Raw genomic sequence first — 25,209 nt, 5'->3', positions numbered from 1 at the left:
GGCTTCCGCGGGCCTTGTGTCAAGAAGCAGTGAGGCTTGGTGGGGTCATGTTCCGGAGGACGCAAGGCTCTCGACCTTTGCCTCTCCCGAGTCCGTATTGGAGTTGCAGCGATGGGACAAGACTGTAACTACCATTTGGGGTACCTGGAAATTGGGGTACAAAAATAAATAATAATAATTTAACATAGAAATATAAAAAAATACAACTACAAAAAATATCAGACGATGCATGGATTTCCACCTAAATAGACATACCCAAACATAAACAATTTTCATGAGGTGGCCATAAACACTAACTGCTACATTTGCATAGTTTTTGAAAGGTCTGGAGCTCACCTTTCTGGTAAAAATATATGTATATAAATTGCTGAAGCTCAAGAATGTAGTACAAATAGTAGGAAAATATCATATTTTTTTTCCTATTCAACAAAAGTCTTGAAATTACTGAAATCCTTTCTAAATGTAGTAACAACGAAATTATAAATGACTTATACGAAATGTGATATCTTATACTATGTGTAAAATAAATATGGTCATATTTAGTACAATATTGGCACTATTTAATATAACTGCAGACAGAGAATTTTCTCCTAAATGTCCACTGAGCAGCACAGACACCGTTTAAATGCGTGCAGACTCGTTACTTCAGCTTTAAGCACAAAGTGGTTTTGTCCATCTGTGACCAAGAGAAAGTGGTCTTGTTCAATTCTATTACTTTATTTACTTAGGTTGAGAGCTCTAATTGCTGCTGAGAATATCACAGCGAGATTAAACTAGTATTGTTGCATCCGCTAGATTCTCCCGTTTATTATGCACTATTGCAAGCGAAGCTGTAAGTTTCACAGACACAGGGAATCGTTCCTTTATCTGGATAGGCCCGGAAATGTGACACGTCCCTATGCAAATGTGGGGTCTGATACCTGACTCTTCAAGTCATCCCCACTGGGAGAGTGGGAGCAGAGAGATGGGGCTTTCTTGCACTATAAGACACATGACCCTACGATGTTCACAGAGTGCTTTGTACGTCCAAACCAGTCCAGAACCACTCAAAGCCCCCTAAATAGGGGACTTAACATCTAAGCTGTATCATAATAACCAAATGTAGCCTATTAATTGCTGAATATAGAAAGAAGCATGCCAATCTATAGGTCCTGCATAACACCAATTCATTTAAAACTACACCATGTCCAGGCCCGTTGAAATTCTGTTCGGGACAGTAGATTTTTGGCCAACTGGCTCAATTGGGCCAGTAAGAAAAAAGTTAGTGTTGGACCCTGAATGTAAACAATGTCATGTTTTGGCAGGACATAAAGTTGGGTATTTTTTTTGTATGTAATGTCTTCCAGTGGCAAATTAAGCCTGTTCAAAATGACATTGCAGAGACTTGTGGGTTGTATAGTAACAACCGGGCGAGTTGGATACAGCCAGACTTACACAGCCCCGCTTTCAGCTTTGCAGTATTCCTGTCCTAGCTCAAATTTAACTTTAGGTTGAACGTTAAGTAACATCCCTTCAAAAGTCTCAAATAGCATGCTTTAAGCTTGTGTACAATACATGTGGCACCTTACTTGGCAGGAATCAATCTTTAGCCATTGTTGGCACGAGAGGAACAAGCCTGTTGCTCACTCAGGTTTTCAATTCAGCATCCTACTGTTCCAGGATTACAGTCGATGAAAGCTTCTTCTCACAGATCTGTTGAATGTAGCTAGTGTCTGCCTGGCATTTCGCCCACAGTGTGAGCGAGGGAGTGAATGCAGCAGTTTGAATTCGTGACAGAGCTTAACCGTTGTGACTTACCGTCACTGGTGGGCTGTAGGTTGGCAGGGCATTATACTCTTTGGCACAGGGATGTTCCATTTCGAAACTTCAAAGGCCCTGGAATCATTATTAAACATTGGTATCAATTTTCAGTGTTTTTAAAATGTCACTTTTTCTCTGTTTCTCTTCGACAGTGGTGAGCAACGCATGGCTGGAAACTTTGCTGTCTGCAATCGATGCTTTACCAAAGGAAACCATCAGACAGGAGGTAACAACAACAACCTGAAATGTACACTAGCTAACACATTAACGTAACACATACAAGCTCCTGTCTCCTTCCGTGGCCTCCAACTGCTTTTAAATGCTAGTAAAACAAAATGCATGACTAGCATCACTACTCTGAAAGCTTCTGACTTAGAATATGTGGACAACTACAAATAGCTAGGTGTCTGGTTAGACTGTAAACTTTCTTTCCAGATTCACATTAAGCATCTCCAATTCAAAATTAAATCTAGAATCAGCTTCCTATTTCGCAACAAAGTCTCCTTCACTCATTCTGCCAAACATACCCTCGTAAAACTGACTATCCTACCGATCCTTGACTTCGGCGATGTCATTTACAAAATATCCTCCAATACTCTACTCAGCAAACTGGATGTAGTCTATCACAGTGGCATCCATTTTGCCACCAAAGCCCCATATACTACCCACCACTGCGACCTGTATGCTCTCGTTGGCTGGCCCTCACTACATATTCGTCGCCAAACCCACTGGCTCCAGGTCATCTATAAGTCTTTGCCTAGGTAAAGCCCCGCCTTATCTCAGCTCACTGGTCACCATAGCACGCTCCAGCAGGTATATTTCCCTGGTCATCCCCAAAGCCAACACTTTCTTTGGCTGCCTTTCCTTCCAGTTCTCTGCAGCCAATGACTGGAACGAATTGCAAAAATCACTGAAGCTGGAGTCTTATATCTCGCCTCTCTAACTTTAAGCATCAGCTGTCAGATCAGTTTACCGATCACTGTACCTGTACACAGACAATCTGTAAATAACACACCCAACTACCTCATCCCCATATTGTTATTTATCCTCTTGCTCTTTTGCACCCCAGTATCTCTACTTGCACATTATCTATCACTCCAGTGTTAATGCTAAATTGCAGTCTTGCTTACCGTTAATTAGCATAATTTATGGAATTAAATTGTCACGTGTGTATTTTTGTTAGTTCGTCATGTATCTATTTATCAGTCGTGCACAGTGCCTAGTTTGAGCGGAATATCACCTGTCGGACAGCGAGAGCTGCATCTTCTCAAACAGCTGGTTGCTAATGGAGTGAAACGTGTTCTTATAAGCCCAATCATTGTGCAAAAGTTTTGAATACAATCGCGTGTTAAAAACAGTGTTTTGATGACAGCGATTAAAAAGAGATACCGTTTTTATTTTGAACTGTGTGTTCCATTCACCATTTATGTGCATAGGCAACACGGTAGGTACGCTACCTTGCAATCTGAGCTGGAGACCGTATGCATTTTGAAAACATATACTTAATTGTTTGAAACCTGTATGTTTTACTTCATATTATGAGGTATGTCTTACCTTGCTTCAAAGTAGCGTAGCCAAAATGCGCATTAGTGTAGGATAGATTATTGCTTAACCCCAAACATTATAACACTCAGGTTTGTAATGGTGGTTAATTGTCACACTTACTTTTGAATGCTAAAAGTATCTTATATAAAATATATTAATAACCCCAAGCACACATCAAAATCCATAAAGAAATGGTTAATTGACCAGAAAATCACAATTTTGCAATGGCCATCTCAGTCTCTGGACTTGAACCCAATTGAAAACCTTATGGTTTGAATTGAAGAGGGCAGTCCATAAGCGCAAACAAAGGATGTCAATGATCTGGAAAGATTCTGTATGGAGGAATGATCCAAGATCCCTCCCAATGTGTTCTCCAGTCTCATAAAACATTTTAGAAAAAGTGCCGTTATCCTCCCAAGTTGAGGTTTTGAAGACAGGGATGCCAATAATTTATGTTTTTGAGAAGAAAAAAAAAATTACCTTTTAAACCCCCCCCCTAAAAATATTGTATTTGTATTATTTATTTTATGCAGTATTTTTTGCTCATCTTTATCAAGGGTACCAATAATTTTGGACCTGGCTGAATAGTCCTAGGTATATGTTGTTGTTAGGGGGACTTATGGGTCAATTTGTAATATATTTGCTTTTATTACTGTGCAATTATTTTTTGTACTTTCAAACCATTTTCCCATTTTGATCCTAATGTCACACATTGGACCCATTATTTATAGAAAGACTCTTATATGGCACATATAGGGCCAATTTGCATTCAGTTGGTCAACTGACCACCTCCATTTTTCCTCAACTCCCTGACATTTAGATTTGTATTGTATTTTGTTGCATCTCATTTTATTAATTTAAATGTGTTTCTTGTATGTGTTACTGTAATTCTCCATTCAGCTTGCTTTTTAGTCCAAAACTAGGCTTACTCAGTGTCTGGGAAACCGTCCCATAGTATCTTACCTGAGAATTATGCCAGGCTTCTAAGGAATTTCTGGGCATATTTCTGGGCATTAAAACAGTACTTTTTCAAAATGCCTTGCTATGCCAAGGTCCATTTGTAAATATGACAAACTTTCTCACAGGGAGATGCCAAGCACCATGTTCATTAGCAATCATTTAACAATAACCCATGTTATGAAATACATTTCTGAAATAAGCCCCTGACGATGCAGATACATCCAGTTTGAGGCAATTGTTTTATACTATCCTGCAGTACAGGTTAGCTTTTTAATGCCAATGACTGTATAACCATTAGTATATCTTATATGGGGAATTGAGATGGCTTCTAATGGAACAGTGGCATTGGAAGAAACTAAGTTGGCTATCATTTCTCAGTATGACAATACTGTGCCTGACAACTCAAGTCAGCCACAATTACTTGTAAAGAACTGTGGTTAGTTAGGAAACTAAACTTGACAACATAATTTAGCATGGTCCCTATGGAGCCCTGGTAAAAAAGTGCACTATAAATGAAATAGGATGTAATTTGGGATACAACCCATGGTGTCCTTAAACAGGCTGTTCCTTCCCTAACACCCTAATAGCCTGTACCCATTGGTTGATCATGCAGATCCTCAGCCCGCTTGTGTCCAAAGCTCAGCTGTCTCAGTCCCTGCAAGCCCGTTTAGCCAGCTGTCGTATCCTGGGGAAGGTGGCCTGCAAGTTTGAGTCTCCCATGTGAGTTTGTAGCTTGCTCAATCACCAAACAGAAGGTCTGATGCTTGTTTTTCTACAAGGGAATGTCATGATTAAATGCTTATTTTTCTGTAAGAAAATGTCTTGATTAAATTAGTTAAATAGATGTAGGGGCCATAGATACTACGGTAGGATTAATTAGTTAATAATAGAAAGTCTAGACCAGGGGTGGGCAAACTTTTTGGCTCTAGGGCCACATCAGGATTTAAAAATTCAACCATGGGCCACACATTTGTTTGTCAAAATCAATTTGCTGGCCAGAAAAAATAAAATATATGTCTACATACTTTCTATCTACTTTTAGACTTTCAAGTGTGGCCTGGAGTGTTGTTTTTCCAACCCAAAATAATAATTTCTCCAAACAACAATAAAAATATCCCCCATAGGCCGCATTTAATTGGCAGGCGAGCACACCCCTGGCCTGGACAATAGATGTAGGACCCATAGCTTCTAGGCTAAATTAGTTACAATAATTTCACAGCTCATCTAAATTAGTTTAAATTAAATTTGCCTTTTTTAAAATCTATATTGTGCCCTTTGGGACAGCTTTCCAATAATCAATCATAATTTGATTTCTCTTGATATGCCCCAAAATTGTATGAACCCCTTTTGGCAGAGTGAAGAAGGACCTCCTGCCCCTGGTGAGGTCCCTGTGCCAGGACGTGGAGTACGAGGTGCGCTCCTGCATGTGTCGCCAGCTGGAGAACATCGCCAGAGGAATCGGGTAAAAGAAAAGAACAGAGAAGATAAAAAGAGGAGAATAATCCTTTCAAATAATCTAGAAAACAGCTTTGTATGGTGTCACATTAAAATCGTAGGAGAGCTCATTGTAATGGCTGGAATGAAATAAATGGAATGGTTTCCATGTGTTTTATGTGTTTGATACCTTTCCATTTATTCCATTCCAGCCATTACATTGAGCCCCTCCTCTGATTTTTCCACCCACAAGACTCCACTGGTAGAAACAGTCACATTATTCAAACCGAAAGGCATAACGGTTAAATTGAACAGTGTCTTTGAAAAGGCTAAACACCTTGTTGACCTGAGGAAATAGACCAGTATGCGAGACTAAATACTCCTGAACTTTTGTTTGAATACAAAAACAATTCTTAGAAGCTTTGCTTTCAGTTGAAGCTTATGTGTTGGGTGGGGGGGTTCTTTTTTCCTATCATGAGTCTCCAACAGATGACTGTAAAAGCAGGCTTATCGCAATCCATTTCTCTCTCTCGCTGCAGTAGAGGATCAGTCAGGGTCGTGTTAATTAGGGCACTCAACAGAAAACAAATATGAACATTTCTTATTGGACAAAACCAGATTGTCCCTCCATGTTTCATTCAGTTTTCTTCTGTTTGGTGCCTAATAAACATGGCCCAGTTTCCCAGAGCTCCCGCAGATTCAGTTTGCCTCTCTCCATGGAACGCAGCAGAAACATTGTGTTCCAAATGGCACCCTATTCCCTATATAGCGCACTACTTTTGAGCAGAGCACTATGGGCCCCCACTATAGGGAATAGGGTGTCATTTGACAACCACACACTATCAACCCTGATAGACTGCAGCAGCCCCCTGGGAACAACCGGCCCAGTCAAGAAAAACAATTTATAAAATGCTGCCCAGTTACCCATGTAGCAAATGCTTTATTTTGCAATCAGGAAAGTGGCAGGGGGAAGGTAATGCTTACTTTGGTATTAATGCTTAGTGGCACTACAACTAATGGATACATATTGACCAAATAGAGAAACTCACAGGACGGCACACTACTGGGCATCCTAAGTGTGCAGTATATTCTTTGGGCTGGTTTCTCAGACACAGATTAAGCCCAGTCCTGGAGAAAAAGCACTTTCAATGGAGAATCTTCATTGAGCATAGTTTTAAGTCCAGGACTATGCTTAATCTGATGTCCAGGAAACCAGCCCCTAGAGTGCATCTCAGTATAATTTGTCCTATCGTCTCCCCTTTCCTGTTATTTTATTATGTCTTATTTCTTATCCCCATCCTCATAGAGATGTTCTCCTTCGATAACATATATAGATATTGATCCATTAGTTGAATAGAAAATATTTGCGCTACTGACAGGTGCAATGAATTGAAACACCAACACTAATTGGTGCACAGAAACAAATGACCTGATTCTTTGAATGGATCTTTTTGTGTTTTGTTCATTAGTCCATCAATCTTTAACACAATACTAAAATAGTTTTCTTGTGTGAACTATTCCTTTAACAGTGCTACATTAATACAGTATGTGCTAGCGTTAGTTACTGTCAAACCCACTGTTGAATATTGGTATTGGAGTATCGCAGGCCACCAACTGCAACAGTGAGTTATCAGAATATGTATTTTGTCAGAGGGTGATTGACTTATTAAGGAGAAGGTGTATTATGTTTCAGTCACCAACACAACCCTGTAACCTTGACATGACATGTTCTGTAACTTGATTCTCTTGTCATCCTTCATTGATCTTTTGGATGCAGTTAATGAAATGTGCTGTTTTACATTGCCAATGTTGGGGGAGGGAGATTCTATTCTTCTTAGCTCCTACACTTAGGGATAGCCTAGTTCACAATAAAATAGTATCATGTTTCCATACATCAGCAGTGGTCTTAAACTAAAGTCAAGTCCATTTCCTTTTTTTGACACTTGTTGGATAACAGGCAAAATAAACACAGCAAATAGGCAGTGACTCATGTTCGTAGCATTCATAATGATAGTATTGTTTTTACAAAAGAGATGCAGCAAAAAATGACATCAGCTTTGCACCCTAAAATAAATGAAATTGGCAGCTCTGACTCGGTATCTCGATGTGAATGGCATCAGCATGCTTGTATTTGTGTCAACCTTGTTTTTTATATACATGTATTATCCATTGACAGTCAAGTATATTAATATGAAAAAAGGGGGAGAAAAATAATAATTCAAGAATGAGGTTGCATTAAATTGAGAGCACAAGGGAAGATCATCTTCCAGAATGATTTTACCCCCGGGCTTTCCCACATCATATGGATTAAGGTACCTTGGGTGTCATTAGAGCATAGAGTACAATTGGGTGATGGTTTGGCTTTAATGTCATAGAATTTCCGGGGAGTAAAGTACATTCTGGGAACAAAATTAAAGTGAATAATTTGGTGATTTGGATTTCTGGAAGATAGAGATATATTGTGCCATATTGTTTGCCAATTAAGAGCATTGTTGGATGTTTGTAGATCTTTTTTCCACAATTTGTCAATTGAAAGCGGCTTGGATGAGGACTTTACTAGACGGGAATTCATTGCAGAGACGAGACCTCTTTTTCCAAGCAGTACTTTATGAAAGGGATGAAGGTGAGGCTTTGTTTTCCAAGATACCCCATGAGCGTGCATAGCAAAATGTAATTGTAAGTAGAAAAGTAATGAGGTGCCAGGCAGGTTGTACTTTTGTATATCTTGGAATACACAGAGAATGTCATGCCACAATGGAAATAAGATGGGGCACCCTCCCAATTTGGAGACCAAAATTATGGAGAATTGGTGATTGGAGGTATCAGTTCAGTGTGATTCCACATATTTTTTCAGCTAGACGCCAAACAGAAATGAAGTGAGAAATAATAGAGACGATTCTTAATTTAGATTGTTTCAGAGCTACGTTGGAATAGATACGGTTTTGTTATCTGTGTTGGTGAACACATCTTTATTCTATTGGATGCCATGACAAGCAAGTTTCTGGATTTAGCCAAGTAGCGAGAATGCAGAGAAAATGACCAAGAGTACCATTGGAAGTTTGGGAGGCTTTTGTCTCTGTAATATGGAGAGTTTAATTCTTGTTTCATTGTTCGTCCAGATACGTTTTGAGATTAGGGAGTGCATTTTCTTCCAGTGCCCATCAGGTGGTGCTACAAGGAGCATTGTACTTTTTTTATGTTGGATTACTCAGAGGGGTATACTACAAAGCAGGTGTGAGGAGTTGGCGAGGTAACTTTGGTCAACTCTGAGTTCAACTCGGGATAACCGGTCATACGAAAGTGGCTCAACTTTTAGCCAGGTAACTTTCAATGGCAATTCATTATTCAGAACTAACCTGCTCCGGGGGAGGCTAACTCACACGTAACTCCACTGAAATGACTGAGCCAATATGTTGAGGACCAATGAAATAATATTCCCTCCCTCTTGCAAAGATTGCGTCATCATCCCCTTCATTTGACGAAGACAATTGATCAAATGGTTTTTTATTTAAGAAAATTATAATGTTAAAATATATGACATATACAGTTGAAGTCGGAAGTTTACATACACCTTAGCTAAATACATTTAAACTCAGTTTTTCACAATTCCTGACGTTTAATCCTAGTAAGAATACCCTCTTTTAGGTCAGTTAGGATCACCACTTTATTTTAAGAATGTGAAATGTCAGAATAATAGTAGAGAGAATAATTTATTTCAGCTTTTATTTCTTTCATCACATTCCCAGTGGGTCAGAAGTTTACATACACTCAATTAGTATTTGTTAGCATTGCCTTGCAAATGTTTAGCTTGGGTCAAACGTTTCAGGTAGCCTTCCACAATAAGTTGGGTAAATTGTGGCCCATTCCTCCTGACAGAGCTGGTGTAACTGAGTCAGATTTGTAGGCCTCTTTGCTCGCACACACTTTTTCAGTTCTGCCCACAAATGTTTTATGGGATTGAGGTCAGGGTTTTGTGATGGCCACTCCAATACCTTGAGACTTTGTTGTCCTTAAGCATTTTTGCCACAACTTTGAAAGTATGCTTGGAGTCATTGTCCATATGGAAGACCCGCTTGCAACCAAGCTTTAACTTCCTGACTGATGTCTTGAGATGTTGCTTCAATTTATCCACATAATTGTACTTCATCATGATGCCATCTATTTTCTGAAGTGCCCCAGTCCCTCCTGCAGCAAAGCCCACCCACAACATGATGCTGCCACCCCCGTGCTTCACGGTTGGGATGTTGTTCTTCGGCTTGCAAGCCTCCCCCTGTTTCCTCCAAACATAACGATGGTCATTATGCCCAAACAGTTATATTTTTGTTTCTACAGTCCAGAGAACATTTCTCCAATAAGTACGATCTTTGTCCCCATGTGCAGTTGCAAACCGTAGTCTGGCTTTTTTATGGCGGTTTTTGAGCAATGGCTTCTTCCTTGCTGAGTGGCCTTTCAGATTATGTTGATATATGACTCGTTTTACTGTGGATATAGATACTTTTGTACCGGTTTCCTCAGCATCTTCACATGGTTCTTTGCTGTAGTTCTGGGATTGGTTTGCACTTTTCGCACCAAAGTACATTCATCTCTAGGAGACAGAACGCGTCTCCTTCCTGAGCGGTATGACGGCTGTGTGGTCCCATGGTGTTTATACTTGCGTACTATTGTTTCTACAGATGAACGTGGTACCTTCAGCCGTTTGGAAATTGCTCCCAAGGATGAACCAGACTTGTGGGGGTCTACAATTTTTTCTCTGAGGTCTTGGCTGATTTCTTTTGATTTTCCGATGATGTCAAGCAAAGAGGCACTGAGTTTTAAGGTAGGCCTTGAAATACATCCACAGGTACACTTCCAATTGACTCAAATTATGTCAATTAGGATATCAGAAGCTTCTAAAGCCATGACATAATTGTCTGGAATTTTCCAAGCTGTTTAAAGGCACAGTCAACTTAGTGTATGTAAACTTCTGACCCACTGGAATTGTGATACAGTGAATTATAAGTGAAATGATCTGTCTGTAAACAATTGTTGGAAAAATGACTGGTGTCCATGGACAAAGTAGATGTCCTAACAGACTTGCCAAAACTATAGTTTATTGACAAGAAATTTGTGGAGTGGTTGAAAAATGAGTTTTAATGACTCCAACCTAAGTGTATGTAAACTTCCGACTTCAACTGTAGTAAGAATGACTGAACGCATTTTAAACTTGACGCGCAAGCGTCCCACCTCGACAACAGCCAGTGAAATTGCAGGGCACCAAATTCAAAACAACAGATATCCCATAATTAAAATTCTTCAAACATACAAGTATTATACACCATTTTAAAGATAAGCTTCTTTTAAATCCAACCAGTGTCCGATTTCAAAAAGGCTTTACGGAGAAAGCACACCATGCGATTATGTTAGGTCAGAGCCTAGTCACAGAAAACCATACAGCCATTTTCCAGCCAAGGAGAGGGCTCACAAAAGTCAGAAATAGCGATTAAATTAATCACTAACCTTTGATGATCTTCATCAGATGTCACTCATAGGACTTCATGTTACAAAATACATGTATGTTTTGTTCGATAAAGTTCATATTTATATCCAAAAATCTCAGTTTACATTGGTGCGTTATGTTCAGAAATTCATTGTCTCAAACAAACATCCAGTGAAAGTGCAGAGAGCCACATCAAATTACAGAATTACTCATCATAAACATTGATCTAAGATACAAGTTAAAGATAAACTTCTCCTTAATGCAACCGCTGTGTCAGATTTCAAAAAGGCTTTACGGCGAAAGCACACGACGCGATTATGTTAGGTCTGCGCCTTGCCACAAAAACCATACAGCCATTTTCCAACCAAGGAGAGGGCTCACAAAAGTCAAACATAGCATTAAAATGAATCACTTACCTTTGATGATCTTCATCTGGTGGCACTCCCAGGTCTCAATGTTAGACAATAAATGTTCGTTTTTTTCAGATAATGTCCCTATTTATGTCCCTCTTTATGTTTATTCGTGCATTTAGTTCAGAAATCCAAAAGGCACAATGCGCGCTCTCAACATCAAGACGAAAAGTAAAAAAAGTACAATAAAAGTTAGTAGAAACATGTCAAACAATGTTTAAAATCAATCCTCAGGTTGTTTTTATTATAAATAATCAATAATATTTCAACCGGACAAAAGCTTTATCAATAGAAAAGGAGAAACAGGACTCATGGCTGGAAATTTCCACTGGCCTCTCATTGAAAGTGCTGTATCTCCCTCATTTTTCAGAGTAAACTCCTGAAACCATGCCTAAAGACTGGCCACGTGTAGAGGAAGGCATCGATATCATGAACTGGGTCCTAAGTCTTTGTATGGTGGATAGGCTTTCAATAGATAAACAGCCTTTCAAAATAATAGTACTTCCTGGTTGGATTTTCCTCAGGTTTTCGCATGCCATATCAGTTCTGTTATACTCACAGACATTATTTTAACAGTTTTGGAAACTTTAGAGTGCTTTCTATCCAAATCAAATAATTATATGCATATCCTAGCTTCTGGGCCTAAGTAGCAGGCAGTTTAATTTGGGCACGCTTTTCATCCAAAATTCCGAATGCTGCCCCCTACCCTAGTGAATTAAAAGCCTGTTTCACACAATATCCTGTTGAATTGGCAAGATCATTTAAAAAACAATCCTTTTAATTTCAGCTGAAATGAAAATGTGGCACTGACTCACCCATGGATTTATTTTTCACCATTGTCTCAATGAAGAGTTTGGCGTTTGACTAGCCATTATGCAGTTACAAGCGCAGGCAGTCGACCGATATCCACCGTTGAAGTACGATTAAGCCTGAGCTGGAATCTGAAGCTGGTTAGCTTTAGAAAACCCAGAGTAGATATAGCTTGCTTCATAGGATACCCCTTTTGGTTGAGAGATCTCATGTGGATCTGCCATGACTAGGGCTGTTGCGGTGACCGTATTACCGCCTCACCAGCTGTTACGTGTCATGAAGGCAGTCAAATTCCACATGACCGTTTAGTCACGGTAATTAGGCTTCTCCAAGCTCTCATGCTGCTGCTGGTCATTAGTAGCCTACCAAACTTGCTATCTTTCCTGGTACTCAGCACTCTATTGTCCCTCTAATCACTCTGACATTGCAAATGTATTTGAAATCTAATCAAGCGCTTCATGAGAGCCCATAAGCTCATGTTGATCAACATTTCTGTAGGCTATGCAATGGCAGGGGAAATTGCAGGCCACTAATAAAGAGAGGAGGAGCCCATCAGCTTTCTATAGTCTAGGCCTACTATATTTATTTCTCAGCTTTCCTAATATTAAACACATTGTTTATTTTTACAACAGGAGTATAGCCTACCTGGCTGGCATAAAAATAAACCACGGGGAAAAGTGCATAGATCCTATTTAAGTGCATAGATGACATGTATTTTTTCCCTCTGCCCCTATTTTGATACAGGTGCATGATAATGGTCCATTCTAAATCAAAACAAATGTCACATATATATGTATATATTATTTAGTATATGTAAAGACAAGTTTAAATCAAGAATAGTCTGATATATGATCCACAGACGATGATCCACATCGCACTGAACACTGCCCTATCCCATCTGGACAAGAGGAATAACTATGTAAGAATGCTGTTCATTGACTATAGAATTCAACATTCAACACCACAGTACCCTCCAAGCTCATCATTAAGTTCGAGGCCCTGGGTCTGAACCCCACCCTGTGCAACTGGGTCCTGGACTCCCTGACGGGCGCGCCCGTTGATTACATTGGTAATCAATGTCTCGTCATTGATTACCAACAATGACGAGACAGACTACAGGGAGGAGGTGAGGGACCTGGGAGTGTGGTGCCAGGAAAGTAACCTCTCACCCAACGTCAACAAAACAAAGGAGCTGATTGTGGACTTCAGGAAACAGCAGAGGGAGCGCCCCCCTATCCACATCGACTGGACTGCTGTAGAGGGTGTGGAAAATCTTCCCCAGCGTACACATCACTGACAAACTGAACTGGTCCACCCACACAGACAGTGTGGTGAAGAAGGCGCAACAGTGCCTCTTCAACCTCAGGAGGCTGAAGAAATTTGGCTTGTCTCCTAAAACACTCATACACTTTTACAGATGCACAATTGAGAGCGTCCTGTCAGTCTGTATCACCGCCTGGTACGGCAACTGCACCACCTGCAACTGCATGGCTCTCCAGAGGGTGGTGCGTTGTGCCCAACGTATCATCAAGGGCAAACTACCTGCCCTCCAGGACACTTACAGCACCCGATGTCACAGGAAGACCAAAAAGATTATCAAAGACAACAACCACCCGAGCCACTGTCTGTTCAGTTTTTAACAGAATATCTACATAGGCATACAGAGACCCATTATCAGCAACCATCACTCCTGTGTTCCAATGCCACGTTGTGTTAGCTAATCCAAGTTAATCATTTTAAAAGGCTAATTGATCATTAGAAAACCCTTTTGCAATTATGTTAGCACAGCTGAAAACATTTGTTCTGATTAAAGAAGCAATAAAACAAGCCTTCTTTAGGCTAGTTGAGTATCTGGAGCATCAGCATTTATGGGTTTGACTACAGGCTCAAAATGGCCAGGAACAAATAACTTTCTTCTGAAACTTGTCAGTCTATTCTTTTTCTGAGAAATGAAGGCTATTCCATGCGAGAAATTGGCAAGAAACTGAAGATCTCGTACAACCCTGTGTACTACTCCCTTCACAGAACTGTGCAAACTGACTCTTAACTAGATTAGAAAGAGGAGTGGGAGGCCCCGGTGCACAACTGAGCAAGGACAAGTACATTAAAGTGTCTAGTTTGAGAAACAGATGCCTCACAAGTCCTCAACTGGCAGCTTCATTCAATTTTACCCACAAAACACCAGTCTCAACATCAACAGTGAAGAGGCGACTCCGAGATGCTGGCCTTTTAGGCAGAGTTGCAAAGAAAAAGCCAAAACTCAGACTGGCCAATAAAAAGACAAGATTAAGATGGGCAAAAGAACACAGACACTGGACAGAGGAACTCTGCCTGTTCATTGACTATTGCATTATTATTTTTTTATGATGCTAGTTTAAAAAAAAATTATTTGGGATCTATCGCATCCCACAACTGTTTGGAATATTTATTTCTCTCACAGAATATAATGGGTGCATAGTGGATTGACATAGGCTAGTGCTTTTCCTGTTTGTTAGACCTTACTCATCTTGTTGGCCGACAAAAAGTAAATGTGGACAGTTCTTCCAATATCTTCAATATTCACCGTGGATGTGTCTGCCTTAACTTGTGTTCTGTGAGAAAGACCCGATCACGTGATGGAGAGCTGTGTGAGTGTGTACAGAGTGTGTACCGCCTGCGGAAAAAAATGTAGCAGAGCTCAGGCCTTTCAAGAAACTTTTTTCAAATCTTCATTAGAGGCTCATCATGCAGCCTTACAATGTATTAAACATCTAAACATGTAGCCCACTGTTCGTAGAACAACTAAAGTTACGTTATTAACTCTAAATTAAGCATATAGGAATACCTATTTCTTTGTTAACCGCTCAACACATAATAGCCGTGTGCGCACTCCCTCAAATCATTTGGAGAAAATATTTATATTTTATTCAGCTTTGTTCAATTGTATTCTTCATACTATGAAATAATGGCATGGATTTATAAGCAAACCTTGTCTGCTAGATGAACTAGTGTAGCCCACAGCCATTTGGCATAGCCAGATCAGGCCTAACATAAGGACAACTCAGCGTATGCTATTCTGTTCTTCTGAAATATGCTTCTTTAGAACTGTCTAAAATAAATTATGGATTTATTGGGAAGGTGTAGGCTATATTACATGGATTTATTAGACTTTTATTAGACTGAGGCTATGTGTGGAAGCCAGGAGATGCAAAATGTGTTTATGTTAATTAGCGGTCAATTACTGTGAGACCGACAGTTATTTGCTTGACAATCACCGGCTGTGACTTCCTGGTTGTTTCTGAGCAGTCGGTTATCTATTTTTGATAGTGTTATTTTAGAAGCCACGTTCAAGTTTCTAGCTTGTAAAAGCGGAAGTTTGCCTAAAGTTTGGTCAAACAAAGGGAGGTAGGTGAACACAACTCTGTTGCCATCTTACTCATACCACAAATATTTTTCTTGCCACACAAGTCCATTTTCCATGCATTCTGAGGAATGAAATGATTGAACTTTGATTTTGGGAAAACTCAAACGATCCCTTTAATGGGAATGTGTGTTTGTTATATAATTGTGTCTCCTCTTTCTCCTCTGGTGTCTCAGACTGGACCACACCAAGGCGGCAGTGCTGCCTGAGCTCGTAGAGTTGGCCCGGGACGAGGGGAGCACGGTGCGCCTGGCCGCCTTCGACACCATCATTAACCTGCTGGAAATGTTCGACAGTGGTGAGAAACCTCATACAATGACACCACATCACCTATGTCATGCACCCTCATCACCTCATATAAAACTCTTACAACCTTATCACCTCAATCATTCTCACCTCTCACACAAAAAACCTTCTACAATCTCACCACCTCATACAAACGTCATACAAACTCTATGTGACTACCCTGCACCCTCACACAGCCGGCCCACATGGCTTTTCCACTGCTGGCACGGTAACGTCATTCAGCCCACATACTTCTGTCTGCGTGGCAGGCCGTGCTACACCCTCGTACAGCCTACATAGCCATCTCTGTGGCCATGTTGCTCTCACATTCAACTTACACTTCTGTCTTCTTACTATAGCGTGCCTCGCAAGCAGCCCACACTACTCCCGATTTGGCGGCTCTTGTTCGCTGGCAATTTTCTACTCATTGATGTTCCAAGAGAGGACAGACGCCCACACGTTCATATTGTTCCGGAAAAGTCTTTAAGCCAAAGCAGTATTTTGACTGGAAAAGCTTTAGAAAAGCACTTACAGAAAATATGGTTATAATGTTCCTATTCAATGGTTTTGATGTTCCTATTGATCCAATTTTTTTTACCTAACATCTATCTTAGGGTTGCATATTTTTTGTTCTAGCTCTGCACAAGCACATCTGATTTCACTACTCAACTAATACTCAAACCCTTGATTAGCTGTATATGGTGTGCTTGTGCTCTGCAAAAACAATATGCAACCCTTGGGATTCCCAAGAACCAGAGTCTACTACAGACATGAACCTGGCTCATTAAAACCAATGCACCCCACAACCTTGTCTCTACATTGTCTGTGCGAAACACTTACTTGTCTGGCTTAGCGACACTCTTCCAAGACACCCCTGCACCCGCAGAGTTTCTTTGATATGTAAATACTATACTCGTTACAGTAGTTGGCAAACTGGCTCCAACTAAGCTGTCAGTCTTCTATCTCTTCACAAGGATTTGCACGCGTGTCGGGCCATCAAGGACATGGGCCGTATTCCATTCTGAAAACTGGCTACCTTCCCCTTAATACTAGACGACTCACCATTGCAGATCCAAAATGGACTGATTAGTGTATAATCAATCAGTCGGTTCCACCTAACCATTCAATTCGCTACGTGGAGTCCCAGACCTATTATGTTCATCTTTCTAGATCCTTTCAGATCTGCCCAGGCAAGTTGACAGGGCAGAGAAAACACTCCATGGCCGCATGATGAGTGATAACGTCATATTGAGTTGAAAATAATTGCTTTGTTTTGGAATGGAATGCGGCCACTGTGTGTATGAGGGCTGACAATTCCGATTGTCCTCTCTCTGCCAGATGCCCGTTGCATTGGGAGGCAGCCCCGTCATGTCAAACTGTCTTTCCCTCTTCTCTCCCCCTCACTTTTTAGACGACAGGACGCGTGTTATCTTTCCGCTGGTGAAGACGTTCTGTGAAAAGTGCTTTAAAGCTGACGAGGCGGTGCTGGCTTCGCTGTCATTTCAGTATGGCAAGCTCTGTCACGGACTCTCAGGTGGGTTTCAGACCTCTTAAGGCCAGACACCACACCCTAGTAGGGTATCTTTTCTCCATATTCATATCACAATGAACTTTTACCACTTGAATGGGTCGATGTCATCAATGTGGTTTTACAGACGTGTTCATTACGTTTTATGTACACACTTTATTTGAATATTTATGAAATGCACATTGTTATATTTGGTAACACTTTCTTTTCCCTCAACTCCAACCCCATTCGATGCATGGACGCTACATATGATGTTGCCGACAGAGATGGTCGCCTCGCTTCACGTTCTTAGGAAACTATGCAGTATCTTACATTGTTACCCCAGGAAATCTTAAGTCTTATTACATACAGCCGGGAAGACCTATTGGATATAAGAGCAACGTCAACTTACCAACATTACGACCAGGAATATGACTTCCCCACCACCCAGGACAATGGATCGGATCCCAGTAGGCAACCCTAAACAACGGCACCGCAGAAGGGGCAGACGGAGCGGTCTTCTGGTCAGGCTCCGTAGACAGGCACGTCACTCACCGCTCCCGAGTATACTACTCGCCAATGTCCAGTCTCTTGACAACAAGGTAGATGAAATTTGAGCAAAGGTTGCCTCCCAGAGAGACATCAGAGATGTAACAGAGAGAGATGTAACATGTAACATTCTCTGTTTCACGGAAACATGGCTCACTTGGGGTATGTTATCAGAGTCGGTACAGCCACCCGGTTTCTTCATGCATCACACCAACAGAAACAAACATCGCTCTGGTAAGAAGAGGGGCGGGCATGCCTTATGATTAACAAGTGTTGGTGTGATCATAACAACATACAGAAACTCAAGTCATTTTGTTCACCTGACCTAGAATTTCTTACAATCAAATGCCGACCGCATTATCTACCAAGAGAATTCTCTTCGATTATAATCACAGCCGTGTATATCCCCCCCAGAGACACCTCGACTGCCCTGAAAGAACTCGACGGCCCTGAAAGAACTTCATTGGACTCTACGTAAACTGGAAACCATATATCCCGAGGCTGCATGGGTTTTTAACAAAGCTAATTTGAAAACAAGGCTCCCTAAATTTGATCAGCATATCGAATGCGCGACCCGGGCTGGCAGCATTCTGGATCATTGCTTCTCTAACTTCCGCACAAATACAAAGCCCTCCCTCGCCTTACTTTCGGCAAATCTGACCACGACTCCATTTTGTTGCTTCCAGCCTATAGACAGAAACTAAAACAGGAAACGCCCATGCTCAGATCTGTTCAACACTGGTCCGACCAATCGGATTCCACACTTCAAGATTGCTTCGATCACGTGGACTGGGATATGTCCCGGGTGGCCTCAGACAACAACATTGATGAATACGCTGATCCGGTGAGCGACTTTATTAGCAAGTGTATCGGTAAAATGTAGACCTGCACAAGGCTGGGATGGACTACAGAACAATAGGCAAGCAGCTTAGTGAGAAGGCAACAACTGTTGGCGCAATTATTAGAAAATGGAAGAAGTTCAAGATGACGGTCAATCACCCTCGGTCTGGGGCTCCATGCAAGATCTCACCTCGTGGGGCATCAATGATCATGAGGAAGGTGAGGGATCAGCCCTGATCTACATGGCAGGACCTGGTCATTGACCTGAAGAGAGCTGGGACCACAGTCTCAAAGAAAACCATTAGTAACACACTACGCCGTCATGGATTAAAATCCTGCAGCGCACGCAATATCCCCCTGCTCAAGCCATCTGGATGATCCAGAGGAGGAATGGGAGAAGGTCATGTGGTCTGATGAGACAAAAATAGAGCTTTTTGGTCTAAACGCCACTCGCCGTGTTTGGAGGAAGCAGAAGGATGAGTATAATGCCAAGAACACCATCCCAACCATGAAGCATGGAGGTGAAAACATCATTCCTTGGGGATGCTTTTCTGCAAAGGGGACAGGACGACTGCACCGTATTGAGGGGAGGATGGATGGGGCCATGTATCGTGAGATCTTGGCCAACAACCTCCTTCCCTCAGTAAGAGCATTGAAGATGGGTCGTGGCTGGGTCTTCCAGCATGACAATGACCCGAAACACAGCCAGGGCAACTAAGGAGTGGCTCCGTAAGAAGCATCTCAAGGCCCTGGAGTGGCCTAGCCAGTCTCCAGACCTGAACCCAATAGAACATCTTTGGAGGGAGCTGAAAGTCCATATTGCCGAACGACAGCCCCGAAACCTGAAGGAACTGGAGAAGGTCTATATGGAGGAGTGGGCCAAAATCCCTGCTGCAGTGTGTGCAAACCTGGTCAAGAACTACAGGAAACGTATGATCTCTGTAATTGCAAACAAAGGTTTCTGTACCAAATATTAAGTTCTGCTTTTCTGATGTATCAAATACTTATGTCATACAATAAAATGCAAATGAATTACTTTAAAAATCATACAATGTGATTTCTGGATTTTTGTTTTAGATTCCGTCTCTCACAGTTCAAGTGTACCTATGATAAAAATTACAGACCTCTACATGCTTTGTAAGTAGGGAAAACTGCAAAATCGGCAGTGTATCAAATAATTGTTCTCCCCACTGTATGTGGCAGGGTCTACAGTCAATCACGGATTACAAAAAGAAAACCAGCCCCGTCGCGGACACCGACGTCTTGCTCCCAGACAAATTAAACAACTTCTTTGCTCGCTTTGAGGACAATACAGCTCCACTGACACAGCCCGCTACCAAAACCTGCAGTCTCTCGTTCACTGCGGCCAACGTGAGTAAAACATTTAAACATGTTAACCCTCGCAAGGCTGCCGGCCCGGACGGCATCCCTAGCCGCATCCTCAGAGCATGAACAGACCAGCTGGCTGGTGTGTTTACGGACATATTCAATCAATCCCTATTCCAGTCTGCTGTTCCCACATGCTTCAAGATGGCCACCATTGTTCCTGTTCCCAAGAAAGCTAAGGTAACTGAGCTAACACTCACTTCTGTCATCATGAAGTGCTTTGAGAGACTAGTCAAGGATCATCTCACCTCCACCCTACCTGACACCCTAGACCCACTCCATTTGCTTAGCGCCCCAATAGGTCCAATCGCAATCACACTGCACACTGCCCTAACCCATCTGGACAAGAGGAATACCTATGTAAGAAAGCTGTTCATCGATTACAGCTCAGCATTGAACACCATAGTACTCTCCAAACTTGTCATTAAGCTCGTGACCCTGGGTCTCGACCCCGCCCTGTGCAACTGGGTCCTGGACTTTCTGACGAGCTGCCCCCAGGTGGTGAGGTTAGGAAACAACATCTCCGCCTTGCTGATCCTCAACACTCGGGCCCCACAAGGGTGCGTTCTCAGCCCTCTCCTGTACTCCCTGTTCACCCTTGACTCCATGGCCATGCACGCCTGCAACTCAATCATCAAGTTTGCAGACGACACTACGGTGGTAGGCTTGATTACCAACAACGACGAGACGGCCTACAGAGAGGAGGTGAGGGCCCTCGGAGTGTGGTGTCAGGAAAATAACCTCACACTCCTCCTCAACATAACTAGGAGATGATCGTGGACTTCAGGAAATAGCAGAGGGAGCACCCCCCCCATCCACAGCGACGGGACAGTAGTGGAGAAGGTGGAAAGTTTTAAGTTCCTCGGCATAGTTTTAAGTTCCTAGGCGCAACAGTGCCTCTTCAACTTCAGGAGGCTGAAGAAATTTGGCTTGTCCCCGAAAACACTGACAAACTTTTACAGGTGCACAATCGAGACCATCCTGTCAGGCTGTATCAACGCCTGGTACGGCACCTGCTCCGCCCAGAACCGTAAGTCTCTCCAGAGGGTAGTGATGTCTGCACAACGCATCACTGGGGGCAAACTACCTGCCCCCCAGGACACCAACACCACCCGATGTCACAGGAAGGCCAAAAAGATCATCAAGGACAACAACCCCCGAGCCACTGCCTGTTCACCCCGCTATCATCCAGAAGGCGTGGTCAGTACAGGTGCATCAAAGCTGGGAGCGAGAGGCTGAAAAAAAGCTTCTCTCAATGCCATCAGACTGTTAAACAGCCATCACTAACATTGAGTGGCTGCTGCCAACATACTGACTCAATCTCTAGCCACTTTAGCAATTCAAAATTGGATGTAACAAGTGTATCACTAGTCACTTTAAACAATGCCACGTTATATGTTTTCATAGCCTACATTACTCATCTCATATGTACAGTTGAAGTTTTAGGAGGCCTTCCACAAGCTTTCCATAATAAGTTGGGTGAATTTTGGCCCATTCCACCTGACAGAGCTGGTGTAAGTGAGTCAGGTTTGTAGGCCTCCTTGCTCGCACACGCCTTTTCAATTCTGCCATCCATTTTTCTATGTTATTGAGGTCAGGGCTTTGTGATGACCACTCCAATACCTTGACTTTGTTGTCCTTAAGCCATTCTGCCACAACTTTGGAAGTATGCTTGGGGTCATTGTCCATTTGGAAGACCCATTTATGACCAAGCTTTAACTTCCTGACTGAAATCTTGAACTTGATGCTGCCACCCCCGTGCTTCATTGTTGGGATGGTGTTCTTCGGCTTGCAAGCATCCCCCTTTTTCCTCCAAACATAATGATGGTCATTATGGCCAAACAGTTCCATTTTTGTTTCATCAGACCAGAGGACATTTCTACAAAAAGTACGATCTTTGTCCCCATGTGCAGTTGCAAGCCATAGTCTGGCTTTTTTATGGCGGTTTTGGAGCAGTGGCTTCTTTCTTGCTGAGCGGCCTTTCAGGTCATGTCGATATATGACTTGTTTTACTGTGGATATAGATTATTTTGTACCTGTTTCCTCCAGCATCTTCACAAGGTCCTTTGCTGTTGTTCTGGGATTGATTTGCACTTATCGCACCAAAGTACATTCATCTCTAGGAGACAGATCGCATCTCCTTCCTGAACGGTATGACAACTGCATGGTCCCATGGTGTTTATACTTGCGTACTATTGTTTGTACAGATGAACATGGTACCTTCAGGCTTTCGGAAATTGCTCCCAAGGATGAACCAGACTTGTCTTGGCTGATTTCTTTTGATTTTCCCATGATGTCAAGCATAGAGGCACTGAGTTTGAAGGTAGGCCTTGAAATACATCCACAGGTACACCTCCAATTGACTCAAATTATGTCAATTAGCCTATCAGAAACTTCTAAAGTCATGACATCATTCTCTGGAATTTTCCAAGCTGTTTAAAGGCATAGTCAACTTAGTGTATGTAAACTTCTGACCCACTGGAGTTGTGATGCAGTGATACAGCAATATAAGTTAACTAATCTGTAAACAATTGTTGGAAAAATTACTTGTGTCATGCACAAAGTAGATGTCCTAACCAACTTGCCAAAACTTTAGTTTGTTAACAAGAAATGTGTGGAGTGGTTGAAAAACAAGTTTTAATGACTCCAACCTAAGTGTATGTAAATCTGTACCGTATACCATCTACTGCATCTTGCCTATACCGCACGGCCATCGCTCATCCATATATGTGTATGTACATATTCTTATTCATTCCTTTACACTTGTGTGTATGCAGTAGTTGTTGTGAAATTGTTAGTTTACTTAGATATTACTGCAAACTAGAAGCACAAGAATTTTGCTACACTCGCATTAACATCTGCAAACCATGTGTATGTGACCAATAAAGTTTGATTTGATTTGGAATGGATGTGGGTGGAGCTATGTCTACATAAGGATGCACATTTAAAAAAAAAAAATTGAATCACAAAGCTCTGACCAAGGCCTTGAGGCCGATAAATCTTTTTAAAGAGCAGTGAAACTATCAAGAGCAGTGTGGGGGCTTCTTTTTTCTCATGTTATTCAACTGTTACCATGCACAGAGAAAAAGGATAGCTCAGATGTGTGAGTGCCTTTTGAATTTTGAACCACTTGAATGTAGACGTAAATACAATACTTTTTCAAATTAAATACAGTCCTTTTTGTACTAAATTTTGCAAATAAGGTAATACACATGGCCAAAAGTATATGGACACCCCTTCAAATGAGTGGATTTGGCTATTTCAGCCACACCCGTTGCTGACCGGTGTATGAAATCGAGCACACAGCCATGCAATCTCTATAGACAAACATTGGCAGTAGAATGGCTTTACTGAAGAGCTCAGTGACTTTCAACCTGGCACCGTCATAGGCCGCAACCTTTCCATCAAGTCCGTTTTACTTGATTAAAAGTAAAGATACCTTAATAGAAAATTACTCAAGTTAAAGTGAAAGTCACCCAGTAAAATACTACTTGAGTAAAAGTATAACGTATTTGGGTTTAAACATTCTGAAATATCAAAAGTCAAAGTACAAGTATAAATAATTAAAAATTCCTTATATTAATCAAACCAGACAGCACAATTGTCTTTTTCATTTTTTGTTTATGGATACTCAGACATCATTTACAAATTAAGAATTTGTGTTCAGTGAGTCCGCCAGATAAGAGGCAGTAGGAATGACCAGGAATGTTCTCTTAAGTGTGTGAATTGAATCATTTTCCTGCCTTGCTAAGCATTCAAAATGTAATAAGTCCTATTGGGTGTCATGGAAAATGTATGGAGTAAAAAGTACATTATTTTCTTTCTGAATGTAGTGAAGTAAAAGTAAAAGTTGTCAACAATATAAATAGTAGTGATGCAGCTGTCTAAGACACTTCATCGCAGTGCTAGAGGTTTCACTACAGACCCGGGTTTGATCCCAGGCTGTGTCGCAGTCGACCGCAACCGGGAGACCCATGACCGGGAGGTCAGGCTACATAAACACACAGGTCCCTTTGTGTGATTCTGATTCCTGTCTGCTAGAGTTGTTCCTATATGGTCCTAATTCTTCTCTCCTGCAGCGTCTTTCACAGAGGAGCAGCACCTGTGGTTCCTGGAGTTCTATAAGAAGCTGTGTGTACTGGGCCTGCAGCATGAAAACGGACACTCGGACAACCAGGTCTATCCGCTGGAGCTGGAGAGCAAGTACGCCCTGGTGCGACGAAATTGCGCCTACAACTTCCCCGTGAGTGACTGCTGACCAACACACACACAAGTTTCCTACCAACCCTCCCTCCCACTCTTGAACAGCCTCTGAAGTCTAGCAGTGCATTTGAAGGAATCAAGTCTGTAACTGTACCATCTGTCTTTCTGCCTCTGTTTGAAAATGCTTCTGGTCAACTCTTGGTGATTGTTGCCATATGGGTGGCTTAGTTTTTTATAAAAATGTCTTAAGTGTTGCGGCTACATGTTGCAAACACCTTACAAGGTTGAAAAGCTTTATAAAGCTTGAACTTTTTGAGTCTATAGAGGGGAATAGTGTGCCTTATAGTCAGTTATTTAACTCACCATACACTATTGTAGAACTGAAATAGTCTTGCCAATAGTGTGTGTGTGTGTGTGTGTGTGCACGCACATGCACGTGGCGTGCATGTGTTGTGGACTTTGTAAAGAGTGTATAGTAGGTTCGGAAAACAAAACAGTATCGCAATACTCGTTTGTATCGTGGCAAGTAAAGAAAACATGAAGCATAATTAACTTCTTTAGAAAAACAGCCCTAATGTTGGAAACAAACATCATTATGTTGTCA

At 41.6% G+C, this 25,209-nt stretch overlaps 1 protein-coding gene across 6 annotated transcripts in view; it reads left to right on the top strand.

Annotated features, from left to right (window-relative positions):
• Positions 1-25,209, top strand: part of ppp4r4 (protein phosphatase 4, regulatory subunit 4) — a 124,041-nt gene that overhangs the window by 59,779 nt on the left and 39,053 nt on the right. For all 6 annotated transcript variants that reach the window (XM_024420580.2, XM_024420578.2, XM_024420577.2 and 3 more), the window contains 6 exons: positions 1,953-2,026; positions 4,919-5,025; positions 5,660-5,767; positions 16,012-16,133; positions 17,532-17,654; positions 24,482-24,645. In XM_024420580.2, coding sequence (XP_024276348.1) covers positions 1,953-2,026; positions 4,919-5,025; positions 5,660-5,767; positions 16,012-16,133; positions 17,532-17,654; positions 24,482-24,645 — 698 coding nt within the window. The remainder of the gene's footprint in view (positions 1-1,952; positions 2,027-4,918; positions 5,026-5,659; positions 5,768-16,011; positions 16,134-17,531; positions 17,655-24,481; positions 24,646-25,209) is intronic.

Source organism: Oncorhynchus tshawytscha, linkage group LG05 (assembly GCF_018296145.1).
Source record: "Oncorhynchus tshawytscha isolate Ot180627B linkage group LG05, Otsh_v2.0, whole genome shotgun sequence".
Classification (NCBI taxonomy): Eukaryota; Metazoa; Chordata; class Actinopteri; order Salmoniformes; family Salmonidae; genus Oncorhynchus; species Oncorhynchus tshawytscha.
This window is presented reverse-complemented; position numbering and strand designations above follow the sequence as displayed.